Source organism: Macaca thibetana, chromosome 18 (genome assembly GCF_024542745.1).
Source record: "Macaca thibetana thibetana isolate TM-01 chromosome 18, ASM2454274v1, whole genome shotgun sequence".
NCBI classification, from domain to species: domain Eukaryota; kingdom Metazoa; phylum Chordata; class Mammalia; order Primates; family Cercopithecidae; genus Macaca; species Macaca thibetana.
The window spans coordinates 62,583,831-62,599,750 of NC_065595.1; the positions used below are offsets into that span (position 1 = coordinate 62,583,831).

A 15,920-nucleotide genomic window follows, 5' to 3' on the forward strand; every position below is an offset into this window, starting at 1 on the left:
CCTCTAATACCAGTTCTGATGTGACAAAGTCCACATGCTAGTATGCTGCACACTCACCAGAGAAGTGGAATCCCTTTTTTTTTTTTTTTTTTTTTTGAGACAGGGTCTCACTCTGTCACCCAGGCTGGAGTGCAGTGGTGTGATCTTGCCTCACTGTGGCCTTGGCCTCCCAGGTGATCCTCCTACCTCTGCCTCCCAAGTAGCTGGGATCACATGCATATGCCACCACACCTGGCCAACTTTTTTGCATTTTTTGTAGAGACAGGGTTTCCCCATGTTGGCCAGGCTGGTCTCAAACTCCTGAGCTCAAGTGATCCACCCGCTTTGGCTTCCCAAAGTGCTGGGATTACAGACATGAGCCACTGTGCCCAGTCTTGGAGTCTTTCTATACTTTGCTTGAGACAATTCTAACAAACCTAGTTGGTTGGTTTCCCTCAGTAGATTAAAAGAAAAAGAGGGAGGTAAGAAGCTACTATGAGCAGGAGCATTGAGAATAAAGAAAATGACAGCAAGAGAAGACGGAGAAAAACTAAAAAGTAGGCACAAAAACATTATTTACTCTAGGGGCAGATAGCTTCTCACCCCATAACAACATTGCTGTATCACAACACTGTGTGTTAAATAAAGGTGATACTTAAACGGCTCTAAGTCACAGAAAACGGTAAATAAGATTCAGTATACTGCATCCAAGAAGGATGAAAAGCACTTATTAAATTGCATAATTTATTTTAAAAGGATTTTCATCAGAAAGTCTTAAATGAAATTTTAAAGTATTAATGCTTTAGCAGTAAACCCTCAGGCAAATGGAACAAATGGTCATCTAAAACAATAATTTGTTCAGGTTTTTGAATGGCCAAATTTGATCCCAAACCCATGAAACTTAGAGAATAAGAAAATCCTGGCCAGGCTTGGTGGCTTATGCCTGTAATCACAGCACTTTAGGAGGCAGAGGCAGGAGGATCACTTGAGGCCAGGAGTTTGAAACCAGCCTGGCCAACAAGGTGAAACCCCATCTCTATTAAAAATATAAAAATGAGTCAGGCGTGGTGGCGCATGTCTGTAATCCCAGCTACTTGGGAGGCTGAGGCACAAGAATCACTTGAACCTGAGAGGCGGAGGTTGCAGTGAGCTGAGATCACACCACTGCACTCCAGCCTGGGCAACAGAGCAAGACTCTGTCTCAAAAAAAAAGAAAGAAAGAAAATCCTGTTTAGTTTTTGTCTCAATTGCCTCAGTTACTGAGCAAAGAATATAGAGCTGAATCACTGAAGTGCAGTTGGTCCTTCATATCTATGGGGTCTGCAACCGTGGATTCAACCAACTGTGGATCGAAAATACTTGGGGAAAAAAACAATAAAAATAACAACGCATCAATAAAAACAATGCAAATTTAAAAACAATACAGTATCCCAACTCTTTACATAGCATTTACATCGTATCAGGTATTATAAGCAAGCTAGAGATGATTTAAAGTATAAAGGAAGATATCTGTAGGTTATATGCACACACTATGCCGTTTTATAAAGGGACTTGAGTGTTCCTGGATTTTGGTATCCACAGGGGGTCCTGGAACCGATCCCCCAGGATAAAGAGGTATAACTGTATTCTGAAAAATAAACTTTGTAAAGCATTTCAAAATCTTTTGTGAAAATATGAAATGAAACAAAAGATGTTGCTTATTTGCCTTTTTAAATAAGATATGTTATTTTTAGGTTCCAAGTCACATCTGTGTTACAACTTCAACCTATGAGTCGTACATCATTACCTTATAGTTGAGTTGTAACGGAAGAAATGGGATCATTTATACTTTTAGAAAAGAATGTGGAAATTTTTTCAAAGTCTTACATTAAAAATTGTAATTTAAAATTAGGTAATTGGCTGGGCTCACTGGCTCACACCTGTAATCCCAACACTTTGGGAGGCCAAGGTAGGAGGATTGCTTGAGCTCAGGAGTTTGAGACCAGCCTGGGCAACAGAGACTCTTTATCTACAAAAAAAAAAAAAAAAAAAATTTAAATTAGTAGGGTGTGGTGGCTAACACTTGTAGTACCAGCTACTAGGGAAGCTGAGGTAGGAGGATCACTTGAGCCTGGGAGATGAAGGCTGTGGTGAGAAATGATCATGCCACTGCACTCCAGCCTGGGTGACAAAATGAGACCCTGTTGCAAAACAAAAACCAAAACAGACAAACAAACAAACTTAAGTAATTGCTAGGAGAGAGCCAAATAGGTAAGGATTAGCTATAATATCAATCAGTATCTGAGAGTTTCCCTTATCTGTGAAGCTTTTCTTGATTAATTATGTCAAATCAGTATATCATAAGCAATATTTGTAGTGGGTAGAAAAGAGAGGCATGAGCATTTCTTCAACTTATGCACACATAATTGTGGGTGCTACTGGTGGACTTACTAAATAAATGAACAATAAAGGAAACAAAAACTGTTTAAACTATATTTGGCACTTAAGATTTAAAACTTTCTTTTCTTTCTTTCTTTCTCTTTTTTTTGAGACAGAGTCTCACTCTGTTGCCCAGGCTGGAGTGTAGTGATGCGATCTAGGCTCACTGCAACCTCTGCCTCAGGTTCAAGTGATTCTCCTGTCTCAGCCTCCAGAGTAGCTGGGACTATAGGCGCGTGCCACCACGCTGGGCTAATTTTTTTGTATTTTTAGTAGAGAGGGGGTTTCACCGTGTTAGCCAGGATGGTCTCAATCTTCTGATCTCATGATCCGCCCACCTCGGCCTCCCAAAGTGCTGGGATTACAGGCGTAAGCCACCGCACCCGGCCAGATTTAAAAATTAAAACTGGTTAAGAGGATTATTTGATTGGATTTTCATTTTTCAAAAACTTGCACTGGTCGTTTATTGAGAATAGGGTTAAATTCTACATATGTCTTTTATATTTCCCTTACATATTTACACATGCCAGGGACTGGATTGAGATGAAAAAAAAACAGCTTTAAAAGATAAATGCCAGTTTAAGATTATGACATTTATTTTATCGGAAACTGTCTTGTTAAAGCTAAAGTATAACACCAACATTTTGATAAAGAGGTGAGAGGAAACCAAATTACCAATGAAACAGCCTTTGCAAAATTATGACATAGTTGACTTCATCTTGTTTCTGACCTCCAAGCTGCCCTTGGTCATTCCTGAGCATAGGCTAAGTTAACTTTGGGAGAAGGTTCGTTTATAGTTTAACTTGAAAGCAAGAATGGTAATAGTCCTCCTCTCTGTTCAGGGGCTGAAACCACTAATGAGAGGTTACAAGACAGGTGTAGTTTCTATTATCCCTTACTGCTTAGATGCCATGTGACCAGAGGTCACAAGATCTGTAAGCTTCCCAGTTGCTCCCATAGATAACATCAGTATTGTAGAATCTAAGATTGTTTTCTTTTAGATGTTTTTAAGACTGACCCCACCCAGACTCCTGACTTGGGACTCAATTTACTTTCCCATTATAGGCATCTTGGTCTTCTAAGTCACTCTTTAAAAAATGCCCTTATTCAAAGAAGCTCTGAGCCTTCAGGGAGACTGACTTGACTGACAACTCTAGGTCTCCCACTTCAGCTGGCCTCATGTCAATTAAACTCTTTCTCAACTGCAGTGCTGCGGTCGCAGTGGACTGATTTTGTCTATGCAGTGGGAAGGGATAACCTAAGGGGCGATTACACTAACAAAGAAAATATTCTAGTGGCAGTGGGTTTCCTACTTACTTTTATACTCAGAGTTTGAAGCTGGATCTCCTCCTTGACAATTTTTTTGAGGAATTAAAGAATTAATTAAATAAGGGTCCTGTACATAGCAGACAAAAAATTCGATTGCAATTTAACAAAAGATACATGATGCTCAAATGGATGATTCTCTTTATAGATGCCCTAGCAAAACCAAAGCTGATGTATTAGCCTACAAAGCAATGACAGCTTTTTTTTTTTTTTTTTTTTTTTCGAGATGGAGTCTTGCTCTGTCACCCAGTCTGGAGTGCAGTGGTGTGATCTCAGCTCACTGCAACCTCCACCTCCTGGGTTCAAGCAATTCTCCTGCCTCAGTCTCCCAAGTAGCTGGGATTACAGGTGTGGACCACCACACCCAGCTAATTTTTGTATTTTTAGTAGAAACAGGGTTTCACCATGTTGGCCAGGCTGGTCTCGAACTCCTGACCTCATGATCCACCTTCTTCGGCCTCCCAAAGTGCTGGGATTATAGGCGTGAGGCACCGCACCCAGCCAATGACAGCATTTCAGAATTTCTAACATGCCCCAGGCTAACCCACCAGATAGTGCCTTGTGGAGATTAACTTGGTACAATATCACAGAAGAAGCCTGAGAGAAAAGTCTACCCATAACGTCCTCCTCAAATTTTCCTTTCTTTTTCCTTTTTTTTTTTTTTAAGATGGAGTCTTGCTCTGTTGCCCAGGCTGGAGTGCAGTGACGTGATCTTGGCTCACTGTGACCTCTGCCTCCCAGGTTCAAGTGATTCTCCTGCCTTATCATCCTGAGGAGCTGGGATTACAGATGCCTGCCACACACCCAGCTACTTTTTTTGTATTTTTAGTAGAGATGGGGTTTCCCCACGTTGGCCAGGCTGGTCTCAAATCCCTGACCTCAGGTAATCTGCCCGCCTTGGCCTCCCAAAGTGCTGGGATTACAGGTGTGAATCACTGTACCTAGCCAAATTTTCTCTTTAGAATATCCCACAACTTAGCTGAGGTTTTTCCAAGAGCTGAGCTCCTGTCAATTAATTAATGGTTGAACTCTGAGCAATGCCTAAAGAGGCATATTCTCTCAAGTTGATTGAGGGATGTGGTTCCGATAATTAATGGGCAGGAAGCAAGTCTGATGTTCTGCTATCAAAGTAAAGCAGTCCTTGTAGCTATTCTTATCCAGATGAGAGGCCATCCCGCTTTCCCACAAAGTTGGGTTGGAAAAGTGGACCAAAATTTGGCATAACTTAGATTTTCTCAGAAACAACCTTTTAACCTGTTCATGAATATGAAGAACTTAACTAAGATCTCAGGAGACTGAGGTATAGAACGTGAGAGAGCTGTTGTGTTGTTACCTAAAAAGGATTTAAGAAGAGTTGTCACTAGTCAGCTACTCAACCTAAGCAAATCCTTCATATAGACACAGAGATCATTGTTTGTAACAGATCTCATTTTACATTACTATTATTGTTTCTTTCCTATTCTTTTCTAGTACAGACAGGTCCCACTATGTTGCTTAGGATGGTCTGCAACTCCTGGGCTTGAGTGACCCTCCTGTCTGGACTCCCACAGTGTTGGGATTACAGGGCCAAGACAGCATTCCCATGGTCCCTCCAAGGCTTGCCCAGAACTCCTGGTATCCTAATGGGTTCAAGTGTGGCTCAGGACTAAAATGAACTATTTGGAAATTAACTCATTTCATCCCACTTTTCTTTCTCCTCCCTGAAAAAAATGATAATAAAGAATAACATTTAAAAGCTTAAATAAAATCACAGTAAACTGTTAACCTTCCTACACATTTTGTAATCTGATATGATAATTCTTTCTCATATAAAGTGTTTTACATGAGCATGAATATATCACTTTTATAAGCTTTAATTATTTGTTCTCCATGGTGTGTGTGTGTGGTGATGTTTAAAAAACTGAAGAGCGGGACAGAATAGAAGCAGAGGAAAGTGAGTTAATGTAATTGGTCACGTGTAGTACTGAGCTGCCCTGGGTTTCAGACGAGGACTGGAGTCTGACCATTCAGCCTCATGCCCACATCGGAGCCTCCACCAGACTTTCTTTCCCAGCTCACCCATCATAACCAGGGCAGGCAGAACAAGACAGTTAGGGTGAAGTGCACACACTGAGGCTTCAAGACAGAGTCACACTCACTGGCAAACATGCTACTTATTCATTACTTTTTCATTTAATAAATTAGCTACTATATACCTGGTACTATGTTAGACTCTCAGCACATGTAGAGAAAAGATGCAGTTCCTATTTTGGGGAGCTATGGTCTAATGTACAGTTCACAAGCCTGTTTTCACACTGGAATTACCCAAATTGCTAAGTAAACGAACAAACAGCAATAAGTCTATGTTCAGGTACCCAGCCTAAGATTCTTTTTTTTTTTTTTTAAGAATATCTGATCTTCTGTCATCATCCCATCAGCCCTAAAGATCCTGATTTAATTGGTCTGGAGTTGAGTCTGGATAGCAGTATTTTGAAAACGTTCCTCATATGATTCTAATGTACAAGCAAGGTTGAGAACTACGGTCCTAGCAGATGAAAGAGATCAGTTAGCGAGCAAATACAAGTGCAGTTTTCTTTTTTTAATCTTTCTTTCCTTCTTTCTTTCCTTCCTTCCTTCCTTCTCCCTTCCTCCCTTCCTTCCTTCCTTCCTTTCTTTTTTGAGTTTTTTGAGATTGAGTCTCACACTGTCGCCTGGGATGGAGTGCAATGGCTCAATCTTGGCTTACTGCAACCTCTGCCTCCTGGGTTCACGCGATTTTCCTGCCTCAGCCTCCCGAGTAGCTAGGATGACAGGTGCATACCACCACACCCCGCTATTTTGTTTTGTATTTTTAGTAGAGACGGGGTTTCACCATCTTGGCCAGGCTGGTCTTGAACTCCTGACCTCATGATCGACCCACCTCAGGCTCCCAAAGTGTTGGGATTACAGGTGTGAGCCAATGCACCTGGCCAAGCGCAGTTCTCCAAATGAGCCAGCTGAGCTCATCTTTTAAAGTTAGTCTGGCTTCCTGCTTTAGAATCCTTCACTTCATGACGTCACCACTTGACCACTGAGCACACATTTGCCTTCTCATTCCTGGCAGGCTCTGGAACCAACCAGTGTTTAGACACTGGGATTGTAACGAGCTCTTGCTTAGTAGGTTATCAACTCAATCTCAACTCATCATTCCTTCTGGTAATGCTTTCTCCTAACCTGCCTTGCTCCTTGTGACCAAGCTAACTTCCATCATCCAGTTGTTGCTTGGGACCCAGCCCACCACCTGATTCTCCTGCCCGCTGCTCGGTTTCTCTGGTAAGAATACCTGCGGTCTGTACTGCCAGCGATGGTGCCCTCCAGATCACCTTCCAGGCTTTGGCAGGTCTCTCTCTTGTCTTCCATCTGATCTGGCTCACCTGGCCTTCACCTCCACCCCAGGCCTGATGCAATCAGCCACAGCTGCTGTTTTTAAAATATCTAATATCAAGGAGAGACCATCCTTTTTTATGTGCCAACTCATCCACATTAAGTATGTTTTATTCCATTCTTTTACAGACTTTTTTAGCTAATGGATTTCTTGGTAAAGCATGACACACTTAGTTCATTATCTGGATTCTTACTCCCAGCACAAATAGACAAGAATACATCCACTTGCAACGTATTCTTTGACTTCAAAGGGAGACCGGTGATCCTACCAACCCCAGGAGATTAAGTTAACTTTTAAAGTGGAATTCAAATTACACTTAAAGTATCTTGTTAGATGTATTTGTGGTTTGCTATTACGAGATAAGCTTTGTTTTCTAACTGAAATTTTAACAACGCATCCCCCCAAAAGTTGTTCTTCTGAAATAGCAATCCAAGTTTCACATCCCAAATCTTGAAGTTGATAACATGCTCCCCTGCCATGTATTCTAACATAAAAGAAATAAAGTGGGTAAAAGTAGTATGTTGATATCTAATAGAACGAATACATACAGAAAATTTTAGGCTATGTATAAAGCTTTTATAGGGACTTATAAAACCTTGCTACCTAGTTATAGCCTATTCGGCTATAGAAATCTTTTATGAGCACCTCTCCTAGCTCTCACCATCCTGTGCTGTAAATACTGTCTTTTCCATTAGATTGCAAGCCCGGTGTGCAGTGATGATGTCATATTATTCCTGGGACCCAAATGGCACCTGACACAGTAGGAGCTCAAGAAATACATGTGACAATAATGAGTGTGTGTCTACTGCATATAAAACAGGCTCAGATGTCATGGGATTCCATTTGGACTTTGTGTATCCAGCGTTCTTCTCTAGGCTGTGAGCCAGTGGTTTGTCCAGGGGTTAACAGGGTGCTGCTTAGCGTATCAGTGTTGCAGCTGTCTGTAGTTCGAGTCTGGGAATGGAATGGCATGCAAATGACTTTTGGTTCCTTAATCCAAGTCAGTGAAACAAAACTCTCACCCAGGAGGTCACCAGCAGATCCTTTTCTGGTGGCAAAATTTCCCTAGTGATGGCTCTGTTAATGTCATGCCCGTCACCTGCCTTTATGAGGCTATAGATGAGAAAATAAGAAATTGATTTAAGTTCTTTTAACAATCATATTTGGAACCCATGGCTTCCAGGGTGCTTTTGATGTAGCCCTGACTAGATTAAGAGTTTACTTGTGTAGCAATCTACGTTGTTCTGAGAGCAAACTCTGCCCTTGGGTCCTTGGAGGTGTCCATTTGGCACCTTTACTATCCACACAATTGTCAGCTGAAGGGTTTGATTTCTATAGGAATATGTGTTCTGGTGTCTTTGTGTGTTACCTTTTACCTGGTGTATACATTCCTAGCATTTTTCTGTTTTCTCATGAAATTTTGCAAAGGTTATTTACATGCAGTGTGGTGCTTCTTACAGACACCTACCACACTTTTGTCTAAGAAGGCCACTTTTGTCAGACCCACGTCCAGAGAGTAGTTCTAAGACTAGCTGAAAACAGCTTATGAAGAAATAGGATGAAAGGGAAAGATATTTTCTCAAAGGGTTCATTTTATATTATTTTGAAGTAATATGCAGTGAAAGTAGTTTTCTATATTTACATTCTTTTCTCATCAGAAAAATAAGTATTACATTCTGTATCTGTTCTTTGTTTATTTCAGCCTGAAAACAGGGACAGATTAAAGCAAAAGTGCTTGCACTAGAATGAATATAAATTTAATATAATTGGGTGATTTAAAAACTTGTACAAATTTATAGGGCATATATGCAATTCCATTACATGCCCAGATGGAATAGTGGTTAACTCATGGCTTTTAGGGTATCCATCATCCCCCAAAAATGCACATGGTACCCAGTACGTAATTTTTCATCATCCACACCACCCTCAGCCCTTACCCTTCTGAGTCTTCAAAGTGACATACTTTATTATCTCTCATTTCCAGTGCTGGTTTTTTTTTTTTTTTTGAGACAGGGTCTCACTCTGTCGCCCGTGCTAGAAGGCAGAGGTGAAAACATGACTCCCTGCAGTCTTGACCTCCTAGGCCCAAGTGATCCTCCCACCTCAGCCTCCCAAGTAGCTGGGACTACAGGCACTCACCACCACATCTAGCTAATTAAAAAATTTTGTAGAGGTGGGGTTTTGCCAAGTTGCCCAGGCTGGTCTCGAACTCCTCTTGCCTCAGCTGCCCAAAGTGTTGGGATTACAGACGTGAGCCACAGTGCCTGGCCTCTGGTGCTTTCCTTTACACAACTTTAATGAACTGAAATATATGATAGCTTACAGGTTAAATGATAAAAAAAAAATCATTATGTAATGATCTGAAACTAGTTGGACAGTGAACACAGCAAACTTTGTTCTCATAAGAAAGGGCAAGACTGTCTTCTCTAGTAATCATGGCATCTTTGAAACTGGGAAATGAGGGCTGCCTCGAATCTATAAACCATTCAGTTGGGACCACTGTTAGTTTAGCCCAGAGATCAGCAAACTATGGCCCGTGGGCTGAATCTGGCCCATTACCTCTTTTTGTAAGGGCTGCAAGCTAAGAATGGTTTTTATATTTTTAAATAGTTGAAAAAATTGAAAGAAGATTACTATTTTAAAACACAGGAAAATTATACAAGATTGAAATTTTAGAATGCATATAGCACATCATATTATATAATGCATATAATGTGCATGATAAAGTTTTGTTAGAACACAGTCATGCTCATTTGTTTATGTGTCCTCAATGGCTTCTTTTGTGTCATGGCAGAGTTAAGAAGTTGTGACAGAGACCACAGGGCTTTTGAGTGAGAAATATTACCTGGCCCTCCGCAGAAAAAGTTTGCTGACCTCTGGTTTAAACATAATAGCCACAATTACATAAATCCTACTTTTGTTTAAGGATTGTGCCCACTAACTGGGCTGCTCTAGCTTCCCCTATGATTGGGAAAATATTCTTAGGAGACTTAATGGCCAGGGTGTAATAGGAATAACATTCCAGGAATGAATGCGGGGAACAGTTGGTCCAGGAAGCCTAACTTGATCAAGAACTTCCGTGTTTTTAGATGCGCATCAGAACAGCCCCTAGACTACATCAAACCTGGCTCAACCCTGTCCCGAGGTGCCTGTGATGGGACGAATGACTGTCATGTTCTAAGATCATTACTTATCAATTACATTCAGATAGTACACATTGATGATTTTGAAAATTGGGGGAAAGCACAGAAAGGCCAAACGTTAGTTCAGTATCTCACACAAATAGGATTAGTTTTAATGAACAGGTGAAAGCCCACCTGGACGGGTCTCTGCCACAACAGGGCCAGCAAGGTCAGACGGCTTCCCAACTCCCGCCTGGTTTATGGCTCGAACACGGAACACGTAGCTGACGCCCTCCTTGAGGCCTCGAACCTGGTAGAAGCAGGTGTAGAAGCAATGGGTGTTTGATGAAGCAGTGGCCGTTTTATGTCATTTAAACAGATGGGGCTGTTTTCCTCTGTAGTAATGATTTAGTGACCTAGCACCAGGTATACAAGACTTGTGGTCTAGACTTGATTCTGTCAAACACTAAGCAGGTGACTTTAGCTGCAGATGATCTTCTCTCTGGACCATCTGTAGATAGAGAGGAGTTTCCAATATCCATTCTCACGCTGATGTTTCTCCGTTTTAGTTAATTTAGTGGCTACCAACATCAGAAACAGACTAGTGTACGTAGGAGTCACATGTGTTAGCCACTGCATTCTTTGGTAAAAAGGACAAAATATAAAGTGCTCATTATAGCATATGTCACCTTATCCCCCGATCCTTTTGAGATATTCCATGAATAATTTCAGATGAAATTCTTGGCAAAAGAGGAGAATTAAAAGCATGAATCGCAAACACTTTCCATTTGTTTAAAAGCATGTTAAACTAGTAGAACCAAAACAAACAATAATTGTTCCTGTATATTTAATATAGTTATTTCTTACTAAATAGACACGAAATTAACACAATTGTGAGTTTGAATAATTTGTGAATAATCAAAGTGTACTAAAATTCTAAATCCTCAAGTTTTTAATAATCAAGATGTGTGCTGAGAATCCACTACATATGTGCCACTAAGCTAGAGTTACGAAGAGCTGTTAAAAAAAAAAGCATTTATAATTTATTTTTGTATGACAGTCCCACTTCGTGTATATATATACACACACACACATATATATATATATACACAGAAACATTTCCTTGTAATAAAAATAGAGCAATCGCCAGGTACCTGACACATATGCACCTGCCACCTAGGTGATGACATATGGCTGTGAGCCAGATATATATATACACACACATCTGTGTGTATATATGTGTATATATGTGTGTGTGTGTGTGTATACATATGTATTTTTGAGACAGAGTTTCACTCTCTTGCTCAGGCTAGAGTACAGTGGCACAATCTCAGCTCACTGTAGCCTGGACCTCCTGGGATCAAGCAGTCCTCCGGCCTCAGCCTCCTGAGTAGTTGGGACCACAGGCATGTGCCAGTACACCAGGCTAACTAAAAAAAAAAAATTTAATAGATACGGGATTTCACTATGTTGCCCAGGCTGGTCTCAAACTCCTGAGCTCAAGCAATTCTCCCACCTCAGCCTCCCACAGTGTTGGGATCACGGGAGTGAGCCACCATGCCTGGCTTCCCACTTAATTTTTTGTAACTTTCTTAGGGTTTTGAACAATCTCATTTCTATTGTCAATACTGTTAATGTTTTATCAACATTTTAAAATTAAAAACATGTGACTTTTAAAAGCTATGTTATGTTTTAAGAAGGAATTTATTATACACAGAGGGCATAATTTTTCCCCAAAATGTTGTGATAGAGACCAATATCCAAAATGTGATTTAAATCAAACAATGTTAGAATAAAGTCATTCAATTAGGTGAAGTGTTTGTGATCATGTATTTAAATGAGGTATATATTAAATTATTAGGTTTTTAATCTAACTAATTGTATTGTGTTTACAACAGAATGTCACTATTTATGTAGTAATAGCCTTCACTGGCACTAATGGAGTTTTGAAATGGATTTTATTCTGTAAATGAACTTTAACTTAAATGCATAGAGTCTGACATATTTAAATTCTGTTTAGAAATAATGTCAGGAAACTGTGGATTTCCAGAACGACACAGAAACATTTCCTTGTAATAAAAATAGAGTAATCACCAGGTACCTGACGCATCTGCACCTGCCACCTAGGTGATGATATATGGCCGAGTCAGATTTCTGCAACATGTACAGGCAGTATATTCACATTCCAGTGTCTGGTCCCTGTGGTGACAGGGGCACTCTCCACTCTTCCATGACCACAGGGGCAATGACCACTGGCCTCAACAGCACCACAAATATGTAATCGAGATCATCGATGCAGATCTGTTTTCCTTTTTTTTTAGACAGAGTCTTGCTCTGTTGCCCAGGCTGGAGTGCAGTGGTACAATCACAGCTCACTGCAGCTTTCGCCTCCCTGGTTCAAGCAATCCTCCCACCTCAGCCTCCTGAGTAGCTGGGACTACAGACACATGCCACCACGGCCAGTTAATTTTCTGTATTTTTTTAATAGACAAGGTTTTGCCATGTTTCCCAGGCTGGTCTTGAACTCCTGTGCTCAAGCCCAGATTTGCCTGCCTTGGCCTCCAAAGCCCTGGGATTATAAGCGTGAGTCACCGTGCCTGGCCTACTTTCTTCTTTGTGCTTCTTATGTTTAATTTTTCATTCAAATTGTTAGTTTTATAATCAGAAAAATAAAAAAGATTACTTTCACTTTAGAAAAACTGTTGATAAAGTGTAAGAACTCCCCTTATGGAAGTTCGCTTCCAGGTTTGTTAGGCATACTTGATCTCAGTCTCTTTCTCTCTCTTAAAATTGCCTTTATTCTTTTTCTTTTTAAAAATGAGTGACATTAACCATTCTTTGACACATTTAAACTCTACTTCTTTTTTTTTTTTTTTTTTTTTTTTTGCTTTTTCACCTTTGTTTTGTTTCACCTGAGTCAGTTCAAACCTCAGGCCCTTGGCATCCTCTATGGTGGCAGATTGAAGACTTGGAAATTTTCATTCCAGCCATATACACCTACCACCATCATCTAGGATGTTCCCGACCTTTATTTTACACTGTACTTTGGGGGTTTCTTGGAATCCAGGGGCTTCTGGACTCATCTTGACAGCAAAAGCATCATAGGCTCCAGTCCTTCCTTGAGCTTTTCTCTTCCTCATGAAAAGATGACCTGTCTTATCTCTTCAGAGTTTTGCAAGAAGCTGGATTGCTGATTGGCATATGCTAAGTTGAGTTAACGGCATGTTGGGTGTAATGGTTTATGGGCTGTATCTCCTGGAGGATATATTTACATAGTTTAGAGTGGCTGGAAATACCTTAACCCTGGAGAGTGGCTGACAGACGGAAGGGACTTAGTTCATGAAGCAGGTCAGGGAGAGATCTTTTTGGCCAGGTACACTTTGAATATCTTCCAAAGCTCACCTTATAGGCAATGACCTCTGCTGCCAAAAGATATGACGGTGCAAACGCAGTGTGTAACATCCTGAGTGACTGTGGTGAAGTCAGTCACATTTCATTCTAAGTAGTAAGTCATGCAATCATATTTCCTACAGTTTCAGAGGCCCTCTTGGGGAGTCAGGGTCTCCAGATGCCACTGCTAACACTAGGGGGAAACGTTCTTTAGAAATTTCCTTTTGGTACAAATGAGAGATTCGGTGGCTACGGCAGAACAGTGTTTGGTTGACAGAGTTAGGAAATGGTTCATTGAGCACGCTAGAGGAACCTGAAAGGCAGTGACATGGATAAGGGGGGTGAGCGAACCTGTTCCACTAATCTCTGAGAGCTCATGTGAGAACCAGCCTGAGGAAGGAACTAACGTGAGACAGCAGTGACTTGAGAGGACCAGTAGTCACAGGCTTCCTGGTGTGAACTTTATAAAAACAGCACCCTCAAATCAACCCCCGCAGAAAAAAGAGGAATGAAAAAATCACCTTTTGGGGATGGTAAGCAGTAAGGTTTTAAGACTATGAGTAACAAAAACGTGTAGTGGGTAAGTTGAGGCAAGGAGAGAGGAAGGAGCTGTTGGGTGCGTTTCAAAGCTGTGCTAAGGAATTCAGGTTAAATATAACCAAACTGTTGCAAGCATCAGAAACTTCTCCCGGCCCCAACCTCTGCCAATGGAATCTTACCAGGAGCCCAGTATATGAAACAGATCAAAGCAGAGAGATTCTGTTTTATCTTGCTAACTTTCAAGTTAATATTAGTAGAGCCATTCCCCCCCCCCTTTTTTTTTTCAGGGAAGCTCTAGAACTGAGCATCCTCTTACCTTCAGGTATACGTTTTTAATTGCCGCCTCATTGAGCCCTCGCCACTGGTCCTCTTTGGCCTTGGCCTCCTTCAAATCCACGAAGTAACCAGTGACTGGAGTCCGCCCAGAGTGGACTGGAGGCTTCCACTGGAGAACCAGGGAGTCCTTCCTGACTTCACTACACTTGAGACTGTGCGGTGGTCCTGAGAGAGAGAGAAGCGAATGAGGAGAAATCAGAACATAGAAAACTCAAGTCTCCACACATTTAGAACTACTTGTAAGTCTTAAAGCTAATCTAACACTGGTGTTCTTTTTTCAAAATTTAGCATTCCCAAGAAAATAAGTATTCTGTGGTCATTTCCTGTCGTTTCCACACTGCTCTACCTCAGCCCACCGAGTCCCTTTAAGGGTGGCAGGCAGGTAAGGCCACTCTGAGGTGCCTCTCAAAGGGTGGACCCAAAACTTCCCTTCAGGCCGTTCTCAGGCCTGCATTAGTCTTAAAGACCTTTTATTGAAACAGTTTGATTTAGCTGCAGATTCATATTTTTTAATTTTTATTTTTAGAGACAGGGTTTTGCCCTGTTACCCAGGCTGGAGTGCAGTGGTGTGATGGTAGCTCACTGTAACCTTGAGCTCCTGGGCTCAAGGGATCCTCTCACCTTAGCCTCCTGAGCAGCTGGACCTACAAGTGTGCACCACCACACCCGGCTAATTTTTTAAGTTTTTGTAGAGATAGGGTCTCGCTGTGTTGACCAGGCTGGTCTTGAACTCTTGGGTTCAAGTGGTCCTTCTGCCTCAGCCTCCCAAAGTGTTGGGATTACAGGTGGGAGCCATCACTTCTGGCCCCCCGTTTCAGACAATTTTTGAGTGACAGCCTAAAATTTCCCCTTAATGTCAAATAGTATAAAGAAAGCAGCTCTATCTGATGGCATATGAATATACGGAGTAATGGCTCTTTCAAAGGAAAAAGCATCGCTCCCAATCACAGGGAAATCTTCCCCCTAAAGAGTATGTGCAGCCCGCAAATGGGTAAAAACAAATGATAGGTTATGGTTTACAAAATCCTTTTACCAAAGTAAATACAATCAATCCTATGGGCCTGCATCTGCACTAAATACTGCCAGGTACCTTACATTCATTTCTCTCTCTCTTCCTTAAGACAATTAACAGAAAGCTCAGCGAGGCCAAGTCACCTGACAACCCTCTGCAGGGAGAAAGCCAGAATGTGGCCTGTATGAATGCTATTCACACTCTTGGCAAATCAGAACTACTAAGCGATTGCCTGTATCTTTGCATGACCACCAGCTGCTATGCAGGTGAAAAATTCATTTATTTTTTCCTTTCTTTTTTTTTTGGTTTTTTAAATAATGACTGACATCTAGCCAACCAATCAAAATCACCTGAAGTGACTCATAGTAGCCTGAAAGCCAACCTGTAGAAGGAC

The 15,920-nt window shown here is 41.2% G+C and overlaps 2 protein-coding genes across 15 annotated transcripts in view; one reads left to right on the forward strand and one right to left on the reverse strand.

Moving 5' to 3' along the window:
- Positions 1-15,920, forward strand: part of LOC126941171 (myosin regulatory light chain 12B) — a 392,918-nt gene that overhangs the window by 216,789 nt on the left and 160,209 nt on the right. Inside the window, exon 1 of one of the 11 annotated variants that reach the window (XM_050767506.1) lies at positions 13,830-13,839. The exons of the other annotated variants lie outside the window; for them this stretch is intronic. The gene's annotated coding sequence lies outside the window, so the exon portion shown is untranslated. Of the gene's footprint in view, positions 1-13,829; positions 13,840-15,920 lie in introns of those variants that run through there. 11 annotated transcript variants of the gene reach the window in all.
- MYOM1 (myomesin 1) overlaps positions 1-15,920 on the reverse strand; it is a 177,807-nt gene that overhangs the window by 31,648 nt on the left and 130,239 nt on the right. For all 4 annotated transcript variants that reach the window (XM_050767428.1, XM_050767432.1, XM_050767429.1 and 1 more), the window contains 2 exons: positions 14,495-14,679; positions 10,444-10,558 (listed from right to left, as the gene is read on the reverse strand). In XM_050767428.1, coding sequence (XP_050623385.1) covers positions 10,444-10,558; positions 14,495-14,679 — 300 coding nt within the window. The remainder of the gene's footprint in view (positions 1-10,443; positions 10,559-14,494; positions 14,680-15,920) is intronic.